Genomic DNA, 10,780 nt, shown 5'->3' on the forward strand with positions numbered 1-10,780 from the left:
CAATCAATCATTGAGCAGTATTGATGTATAGTAATCTCTAGCAGCCAATCAACAAGCAGAAGTCATGTGCTGTAACCTCTAGAAAATAAACAAACAGTGAGCCATAATGTGTGCTGTAACCTCTAGAAGCCAGTCAATGAGCCGTAATGATACACTGTAACCTCTGGCAACCAATCGCTGCCTGATCTGATTTAGTAAACTGAATTTGAGTCTAGCTGCTATTTATTGTATGTCCACAGAAGCACACTAGAAGTGGTCAACTCCTAGGGGTGAGTGCACATCCATGTAGGGCAACCAGTTTGAGCACATCTGCACACGGATTCGTTATTGGGCACAAGCACTTTACATCACCAATATTTGAGACTGTATAAGATATATATGTGTAATCAATAATATTTTGATAACACTAAGTGCAGTGGACTGTGTTATATTGTGTGTTATATGTGACAACAATCTCCCGTATTCTTCATATGTCTGGACTATGTTGTGGAGTGGCAAGATAGAAGCCTTATCTTATGAAGAAAAACACCCAAGCCCGGCTAAATTATGCAAAAACACATCTGAAGTCTCCCAAAAGCATGTGGGAAAGTGTGTTATGGTCTGATGAAACCAAGGTTGAACTTTTTGGCCATGATTCCAAAAGATGTTTGGCGCAAAAACAACACTGCACAAAAGAACACCATACCTACATTGAAGCATGGTGGTGGCAGCATCATGCTTTTGGCCTGTTTTTCTTCAGCTGGAACAGGGGCCTTAGTCAAGGTAGAGGGAATTATGAACAGTTCCAAATACCAGTCAATATTGGCACAAAACCTTCAGGCTTCTGCTACAAAGCTGAACATGAAGAGGAACTTCATCTTTCAGCATGAAAGTGATCTAAAGAGAGCTGTGCACAGGAGATGCCCTCACAATCTGACAGATTTGGAGTGTTTTTGCAAAGAAGAGTGGGCAGATATTGCCAAGTCAAGATGTGCCATGCTGATAGACTGAGTGCTGTAATAAAATCAAAAGATGCTTCAACAAATTATTAGCTTAGTTTAAAGTGATGGCGAGGCTGGTAGCTCCTCCCCACATCATATAACCCCCTAGGAGAAGCGCTCTCCCAGGGGGTTACCTTGTGGGCGCGCTCCCGAGTCCAGCATTTGCATCCATAGACGCAGAATGCCGGACTGAGCCCCGCCCTCCGGTGCCCACGTCATTGGATTTGATTGACAGCAGCGGGAGCCAATGGCTACGCTGCTATCAATTTATCCAATCAAGAGCCGAGACAACGGGCAGAGGGGAAGAGCGCATCTCTGGCGTAGGAATTACGGGGGCTCAGGCGAGTAAAACGGGGGGGGCTGGGGGGCCGGTCAGTGAAAGAAGTTTTTTCAACTTAATGCATAGGATGCATTAAGGTGAAAAAACATGAGGGTTTACAACCCCTTTAAGGGTGTGCACCCTCATGCAACCATATTATTTTAGTTTTCTATTTTTACTTCCCTCCACCTAAAAAGATTTCAGTTTTTTGTTCAACTGAGTTGTACAGTTTATAGGTCACATTAACCACTTAAGGACCGCCTCACGCCGATGTACGTCATCAAGGCGGCACGGGCAGGCAAAATCACGTACATGTACGTGATTTGCCTCCCGCGGGTGGGGGGTCCGATCGGACCCCCCCCGCCGCCCGAGGCGGTCCCGTTTGGTCCCCCGGCGATCGGAGATGAGGGGGAGGCCATCCGTTCGTGGCCCCCCCCTCGCGATCGCCGCCGGCCAATCAGATCACTTCCTTTGCTGCTGTATGCTAAACAGCAGCAAAGGAAATGATGTCATCTCTCCTCGGCTCGGTATTCCGTTGCAGCGCCGAGGAGAGAAGACATTAATGTGAGTGCACAACACTACACAACACAGTAGAACATGCCAGGCATACAAAACACCCCCCCCCCCCCCGATCGCCCCCCGATCCCCCCCCAATCACCCCCCCCCCTCCCTGTCACAAACTGACACCAGCAGTTTTTTGTTTTTTTTGTTTTTTTTTTTCTGATTACTGCATTGGTGTCAGTTTGTGACAGTTACAGTGTTGGAACAGTGAGTATTACCCCCCTTTAGGTCTAGGATACCCCCCTAACCCCCCCTAATAAAGTTTTAACCCCTTGATCACCCCCTGTCACCAGTGTTGCTAAGCGATCATTTTTCTGATCGCTGTATTAGTGTCGCTGGTGACGCTAGTTAGTGAGGTAAATATTTAGGTTCGCCGTCAGCGTTTTATAGCGACAGGGACCCCCATATACTATCTAATAAATGTTTTAACCCCTTGATTGCCCCCTAGTTAACCCTTTCACCACTGATCACCGTATAACCGTTACGGGTGACGCTGGTTAGTTCGTTTATTTTTTATAGTGTCAGGGAACCCGCCGTTTATTACCTAATAAAGGTTTAGCCCCCTGATCGCCCGGCGGTGATATGCGTCGCCCCAGGCAGCGTCAGATTAGCGCCAGTACCGCTAACACCCACGCACGCAGCATGCGCCTCCCTTAGTGGTATAGTATCTGAACGGATCAATATCTGATCCGATCAGATCTATACTAGCGTCCCCAGCAGTTTAGGGTTCCCAAAAATGCAGTGTTAGCGGGATCAGCCCAGATACCTGCTAGCACCTGCGTTTTGCCCCTCCGCCCAGCCCAGCCCAGCCCACCCAAGTGCAGTATTGATCGATCACTGTCACTTACAAAACACTAAATGCATAACTGCAGCGTTCGCAGAGTCAGGCCTGATCCCTGCGATCGCTAACAGTTTTTTTTGTAGTGTTTTGGTGAACTGGCAAGCACCAGCGGCCTAGTACACCCCGGTCGTAGTCAAACCAGCACTGCAGTAACACTTGGTGACGTGGCGAGTCCCATAAGTGCAGTTCAAGCTGGTGAGGTGGCAAGCACAAGTAGTGTCCCGCTGCCACCAAGAAGACAAACACAGGCCCGTCGTGCCCATAGTGCCCTTCCTGCTGCATTCGCCAATCCTAATTGGGAACCCACCGCTTCTGCAGCGCCCGTACTTCCCCCATTCACATCCCCAACCAAATGCAGTCGGCTGCATGAGAGGCATTTTCTTTATGTCCTCCCGAGTACCCCTACCCAACGAACCCCCCCAAAAAAGATGTCGTGTCTGCAGCAAGCGCGGATATAGGCGTGACACCCGCTATCATTGTCCCTCCTGTCCTGACAATCCTGGTCTTTGCATTGGTGAATGTTTTGAACGCTACCATTCACTAGTTGAGTATTAGCGTAGGGTACAGCATTCCACAGACTAGGCACACTTTCACAGGGTCTCCCAAGATGCCATCGCATTTTGAGAGACCCGAACCTGGAACCGGTTACCGTTATAAAAGTTAGTTACAAAAAAAGTGTAAAAAAAAAAAATATATATAAAATAAAAAAAAAATTGTTGTCGTTTTATTGTTCTCTCTCTCTATTCTCTCTCTCTATTGTTCTGCTCTTTTTTACTGTATTCTATTCTGCAATGTTTTATTGTTATTATGTTTTATCATGTTTGTTTTTCAGGTAGGTAATTATTTATACTTTACCGTTTACTGTGCTTTATTGTTAACCATTTTTTTGTCTTCAGGTACGCCATTCACGACTTTGAGTGGTTATACCAGAATGATGCCTGCAGGTTTAGGTATCATCTTGGTATCATTCTTTTCAGCCAGCGGTCGGCTTTCATGTAAAAGCAATCCTAGCGGCTAATTAGCCTCTAGACTGCCTTTACAAGCCGTGGGAGGGAATGCCCCCCCCCCCACCGTCTTCCGTGTTTTTCTCTGGCTCTCCTGTCTCAACAGGGAACCTGAGAATGCAGCCGGTGATTCAGCCAGCTGACCATAGAGCTGATCAGAGACCAGAGTGGCTCCAAACATCTCTATGGCCTAAGAAACCGGAAGCTACGAGCATTTTATGACTTAGATTTCGCCGGATGTAAATAGCGCCATTGGGAAATTGGGGAAGCATTTTATCACACCGATCTTGGTGTGGTCAGATGCTTTGAGGGCAGAGGAGAGATCTACGGTCTAATAGACCCCAATTTTTTCAAAAAAGAGTACCTGTCACTACCTATTGCTATCATAGGGGATATTTACATTCCCCGAGATAACAATAAAAATGATAAAAAAAAAAAATGAAAGGAACAGTTTAAAAATAAGATAAAAAAGCAAAAAAATAATAAAGAAAAAAAAAAAAAAAAAAAAAAAAAGCACCCCTGTCGCCCCCTGCTCTTGCGCTAAGGCGAACGCAAGCGGCGGTCTGTCGTCAAACGTAAACAGCAATTGCACCATGCATGTGAGGTATCACCGCGAAGGTCAGATCGAGGGCAGTAATTTTAGCAGTAGACCTCCTCTGTAAATCTAAAGTGGTAACCTGTAAAGGCTTTTAAAGGCTTTTAAAAATGTATTTATTTTGTTGCCACTGCACGTTTGTGCGCAATTGTAAAGCATGTCATGTTTGGTATCCATGTACTCGGCCTAAGATCATCTTTTTTATTTCATGAAACATTTGGGCAATATAGTGTGTTTTAGTGCATTAAAATTTAAAAAAGTGTGTTTTTTCCCCAAAAAATGCGTTTGAAAAATCGCTGCGCAAATACTGTGCGAAAAAAAAAAAATGAAACACCCACCATTTTAATCTGTAGGGCATTTGCTTTAAAAAAATATATAATGTTTGGGGGTTCAAAGTTATTTTCTTGCAAAAAAAAATAACTTTTTCATGTAAACAATAAGTGTCAGAAAGGGCTTTGTCTTTAAGTGGTTAGAAGAGTGGGTGATGTGTGACATACGCTTCTAAATGTTGTGCATAAAATGCCAGGACAGTTCAAAACCCCCCCCCAAATGACCCCATTTTGGAAAGTAGACACCCCAAGCTATTTGCTGAGAGGCATGTCGAGTCCATGGAATATTTTATATTGCGACACAAGTTGCGGGAAAGAGACAAATTTTTTTTTTTTTTTTTGCACAAAGTTGTCACTAAATGATATATTGCTCAAACATGCCATGGGAATATGTGAAATTACACCCCAAAATACATTCTGCTGCTTCTCCTGAGTACGGGGATACCACATGTGTGAGACTTTTTGGGAGCCTAGCCGCGTACGGGACCCCGAAAACCAAGCACCGCCTTCAGGCTTTCTAAGGGCGTGAATTTTAGTAGACACCCCAAGCTATTTGCTGAGAGGTATAGTGAGTATTTTGCAGACCTCACTTTTTGTCACAAAGTTTTGAAATTTGAAAAAAGAAAAAAAAAAAATGTTTTTTCTTGTCTTTCTTCATTTTCAAAAACAAATGAGAGCTGCAAAATACTCACCATGCCTCTCAGCAAATAGCTTGGGGTGTCTACTTTCCAAAATGGGGTCATTTGGGGGGGTTTGTGCCATCTTGGCATTTTATGGCCTCCGAAACTGTGATAGGCAGTGAAGAGTGAAATCAAAAATTTACACCCTTAGAAATCCTGAAGGCGGTGATTGGTTTTCGGGGGCCCGTACGCGGCTAGGCTCCCAAAAAGTCCCACACATGTGGTATCCCCGTACTCAGAAGCAGCTGAATGTATTTTGGGGTGCAATTCCACATATGGCCATAGCCTGTGTGAGCAATATATCATTTAGTGACAACTTTTTGTAAATATTTTTTTTTTTTTTGTCATTATTCAATCACTTGGGACAAAAAAAAATAAATATTCAATGGGTTCAACATGCCTATCAGCAATTTCCTTGGGGTGTCTACTTTCCAAAATGGGGTCATTTGGGGGAGTTTTGTACTGCCCTGCCATTTTAGCACCTCAAGAAATGACATAGGCCGTCATAAACTAAAAGCTGTGTAAATTCCAGAAAATGTACCCTAGTTTGTAGACGCTATAACTTTTGCGCAAACCAATAAATATACGCTTATTGACATTTTTTTTACCAAAGACATGTGGCCGAATACATTTTGGCCTAAATGTATGACTAAAATTGAGTTTATTGGATTTTTTTTATAACAAAAAGTAGAAAATATCATTTTTTTTCAAAATTTTCGGTCTTTTTCCGTTTGTAGCGCAAAAAATAAAAACTGCAGAGGTGATCAAATACCATCAAAAGAAAGCTCTATTTGTGGGAAGAAAAGGACGCAAATTTCGTTTGGGTACAGCATTGCATGATCGCGCAATTAAAAGTTAAAGCGACGCAGTGCCAAATTGGAAAAAGACCTCTGGTCCTTAGGCAGCATAATGGTCCGGGGCTCAAGTGGTTAAACGTGGAAAAATTTCTGAAATGATTTATCTTTGTCTCATTTTTGTACATCACAGAAACCTGATATTTTAACAGGGGTGTGTAGACTTTTTTTATATCCACTGTATCCCCTTTATCCGAATACAGGGCCCAGATTGGCAAAGTGGATCTCAAATACCATGATGATAATAGTCTTGCTGTTAACACACCAGAAAAAGACTTGAATGTGTATGGAGGAGCACCTGGTACAAAAGTTCATTACACATGAAGGACTTTTAAAAACATTTATTGTTTAAGAGCATCAAATACAGCCAACGCATTTCGGGTAAAAATGTTTTCCCTTCTTCAGGGCTTGAGCAGTCAATGTTAATAAAATCATGGTAGAATTCACTGTGTTAAGACTTGATGAAGACTGAGGTCTCCCAGTGGCACTAAGGGTGGCTGCCTGAGTGCCCTCAGAAGATGCTACTCCAAGCCAATAACGCAGGTCCCTTAGTACATTCTGTTTGATATTACTAACCTTGATTGCTCAAGCCCCGAAGATGGATGATTTTTCCCCTGAAATGCGTTGACTGTATTTGATGATCTTAACCTGAAAGCACTAAAAGTGGCCAGCTGAGTGCAGTCAGCAGATGCTAGTCTCCATCAAGCCAATAACACAGGTCCGTTTGTGCATACTGTCATGATTTTATTAAAATGCTCAAGGCCTGAAGAAGGTGGGGGCTTTTTCCCCCCAAAATGTGTTGGTTGCGTATGATGCTCTTAGCCATTAAATATTTCAAAAAGTTCTTTAGGTGAGATGAATTTTTGTACCATATGCTCCTTCGTACACAGCCAACAAATGACTGCCTGGGGAGTGCTCTCTTAATTGCTAACAGAGAGGCAGCAGCCTTGGACCAGAACAGGGAAATCTCACTTTACAGTATAACTATCAGAAACAATTTCCACTTCTATCAGTTCAGTACTATCATACTATTTGTTAATCTGCAATGGATTCCAATAGGTTTAAGGTCTGATTCACAACTATGCATTTTTTAGTGCGTTTTCAGTTTTGCAGACACACACTACAGTCCATTTAACATGGTTTCCTATCCTATGGGTCATGTTCACATATGTCTGGTTTGTGGTTCTATGGACTTCAATAGATCAAAAATGTGCATTGAAAAACGCAAAATGCACCTGGAAATTGCAAACTACAACCTGCATAGGTGTGAACCAGGCCAAAAGGTGTGCAACTCCGTGCATCAATGAGACATCTGCTCTTCTGGGGCAGTATATACTGATGGCATTAAAGATTGTGTTTGGCATAAGGAACTGTGTTGTATGTATGAAGAATGCACAAAAGTGGTTGGTGGCTGTAGTGGCAAGTGAATCAAATATCAACGAGAGGAAAAATATTGGCCAAACAGTGGTGGCAGCCAATCAACTGCAGTTGCTATTCAGGTATTCTGGCAGCCGTGAGGTGTTGACTGTCAACATACAATAGCCATCTGGGGAGATTCCTCCATCCATGCTGCTAAATCTATAATTTTCTTCATAAAAATCTTCATCTGCATATCCAGCTTAAGTATGGATGCCTTTCGGAGCTTAATATCAAGAGAACCTGTTACTTTGCCTAGTCCAGTCCATAAAAGCAATGTGTATGCCCCAGTGCTGGTCAGGGAGAAGGTGAAGAAGGAGCTCACTGTGTCGCACCAACCGGTTTTACCTTTCCTAGAAGTGAGCAGTGCCCAGGTCTACCCGACAGTGAGCGAGGTCAGAGTCCCTGCCCAAACCACAGGTAAAATAAATGGGCCCTTGGGTCCCACAAGGCCCCCATCCAGCTGTATGTATAATATGTACACCCCTGTCTTCTTCTCTGAGTTACAGAGCTGGAACCTGTATGCAAATGAGGACTTCGGACTGTCCTGATTTACATACATGTTCCAGGCCAACAAAGCAAAGTATTGATTCAGCCTAACATCAAGCAATTATCTTTTTCAAAAGCAGGTCAGCAATGGTAGTATTCTATTTCTCCTATGACCAGTCTGCATGAAGTGGAACTCCAGGAATGATCTTTCATCCAGGCTTGCATTGGACCAGCTTGGCCATCCATATCAAGTATCCAAAGGAGCACTGGGGAAATTATTGTAGTAGTCCGCACTGCATATAGTGATAGCCATGATCATCTGGTGGCTTCCCCTCTAAACACTGAACACAGGGAGCCACTCGATTGGAACTGCCGTCTATCAGAGAATGACTTGTATTTTTTTTTTTGGTCCGATGAATACAATCCTCTGATTAGATTAGGTGGAGATCGTGCTATCAGCACCCCTACTCCCCACCTCTTCCAATCACAGAATGCCTTGTATTCACTAGAAAGAAATATAAGGAATGAGTGGTGGTGATACTGAGCAAGCAACCCCCTATGTTCAGTATGGAAAGGAAAAGTCACTGGAGCAGCTCCAGGAGATCCTGGCTATCACTATATGGAGCATAGACTACTACATTGATTTTCAGCATCCTCAGTGATCCTTGGGATATCAGATCTGGATACTTACATAGAGTCAAGCTGGATCAAAGCAAGAATGGAGAAAAAATCATTTCTGGAGTTCCCTTGAAAAACTTGGTGCAGACCTATCCAGCACTGACTGCTCAGTCATTCCCTTTCTTGGATTAGAAGTTGCTCTCAGCTGCTGTGAAGTGACTTGCAGCATTCATTGCAGGCACAGCTGCAGCTGACAACCGATAAGCCTAATACGATGCAGTGAGAGGGGGAAAACATGGTGGTCTTACCTTCATAATACCGGTAGTCTTTGGAGTCCCTTGTCCCCTTTCCCCAGAGTGCTCTCTGCTGCTCCTCCCAGACTGCGGACTGTCCTCTGAGCATCCTCCATTCAGCACCAAGTCCTCTGCTCCCCGGCTGGGCCCCCCAGGAGTCAGGCTACCCCCATCCTGCACCCCCAGAAGTCCCACCACTGCTGCAGCAGCAGCAGCACAAGCAGCCGAGTCCCGAACATCTGCCATCCTCAGCCTGGCATCATCCACACCATGTGAGATTTGAGCACACTCTTCCCTGGCTATGGCACTGCCCACAGGAGGAAGCCGAGGGGACTTCACATTGTCCTTCAGCCTGTGTGCAAACAATAGGACCACCGATCAGCATGAATAATTACCCAGATCCATTGTGAGTGAGGAAACTCTGAGTGCTGCCTGACCAGGTCCAATGTAGGAAATCCTGTCTATGCTGGGTCACATCATCAAAGGGACCTGTGTCCTGGGGTCCAGGGTCACAGAATCTGGGGTGTTCTGGGGTCCAGGGTCACAGAATCTGGGGTGTTCTGGGCTCCCAGGGTCACAGAATCTGGGGTGTTCTGGGGTCCAGGGTCACAGAATCTGGGGTGTTCTGGGGTCCAGGGTCACAGAATCTGGGGTGTTCTGGGGTCCAGGGTCACAGAATCTGGGGTGTTCTGGGGTCCAGGGTCACAGAATCTGGGGTGTTCTAGGGTCCAGGGTCACAGAATCTGGGGTGTTCTGGGGTCCAGGGTCACAGAATCTGGGGTGTTCTGGGGTCCAGGGTCACAGAATCTGGGGTGTTCTAGGGTCCAGGGTCACAGAATCTGGGGTGTTCTGGGCTCCCAGGGTCACAGAATCTGGGGTGTTCTAGGGTCCAGGGTCACAGAATCTGGGGTGTTCTGGGGTCCAGGGTCACAGAATCTGGGGTGTTCTGGGCTCCCAGGGTCACAGAATCTGGGGTGTTCTGGGGTCCAGGGTCACAGAATCTGGGGTGTTCTGGGGTCCAGGGTCACAGAATCTGGGGTGTTCTGGGGTCCAGGGTCACAGAATCTGGGGTGTTCTGGGGTCCAGGGTCACAGAATCTGGGGTGTTCTAGGGTCCAGGGTCACAGAATCTGGGGTGTTCTGGGGTCCAGGGTCACAGAATCTGGGGTGTTCTGGGGTCCAGGGTCACAGAATCTGGGGTGTTCTAGGGTCCAGGGTCACAGAATCTGGGGTGTTCTGGGCTCCCAGGGTCACAGAATCTGGGGTGTTCTAGGGTCCAGGGTCACAGAATCTGGGGTGTTCTGGGCTCCCAGGGTCACAGAATCTGGGGTGTTCTAGGGTCCAGGGTCACAGAATCTGGGGTGTTCTGGGGTCCAGTGTTGCAGAATCTGGGGACCTCAGGGTCAAGTCATCAAAGGGAACTTTATTCTGGGGGTCCAGAGTCAGTGAATCTGTGGGTGTTAAAAGTCAATGAATGTGGGGGTGTTCTGGGGTAATGTGTCACATCATCAAGGGAACGGTGTTCTGGGGTCCAGGATCACTGAACCAGGGGGATCTGTGCTTTTTGGGTCCCTGAAATAGTTCTGTAGAATCAGTCCAATGTTGGCTGGATCCTGAGATGGGCCAGTGGTAATCCACTCAGAGATAGCACTGATCACTGTGTTCTGGGGTTCAGAGTCACTGGTTTAGGGAGGATCTTGAAGGTGTAAGACTGACAGAGGGTGACTCTGTTGTTAAGGTTTTGGGGATGCTGGCTTACTTGTATTGGTGAGTATGGGGGGGCAGAGTCCCGGATCAGTGGG

General features: G+C 45.6%; 1 protein-coding gene across 1 annotated transcript in view; it reads right to left on the bottom strand.

Annotated features, from left to right (window-relative positions):
- Positions 1-9,633, bottom strand: part of LOC141113180 (inactive phospholipase C-like protein 2) — a 355,506-nt gene extending 345,873 nt beyond the window's left edge. Inside the window, exon 1 of the mRNA XM_073606112.1 lies at positions 8,995-9,633. Coding sequence (XP_073462213.1) covers positions 8,995-9,225 — 231 coding nt within the window. The 5' untranslated portion in view covers positions 9,226-9,633. The remainder of the gene's footprint in view (positions 1-8,994) is intronic.
- Positions 9,634-10,780: the final 1,147 nt, after the last annotated feature.

The sequence above is a fragment of the Aquarana catesbeiana genome, linkage group LG12 (assembly GCF_042186555.1).
Source record: "Aquarana catesbeiana isolate 2022-GZ linkage group LG12, ASM4218655v1, whole genome shotgun sequence".
Classification (NCBI taxonomy): domain Eukaryota; kingdom Metazoa; phylum Chordata; class Amphibia; order Anura; family Ranidae; genus Aquarana; species Aquarana catesbeiana.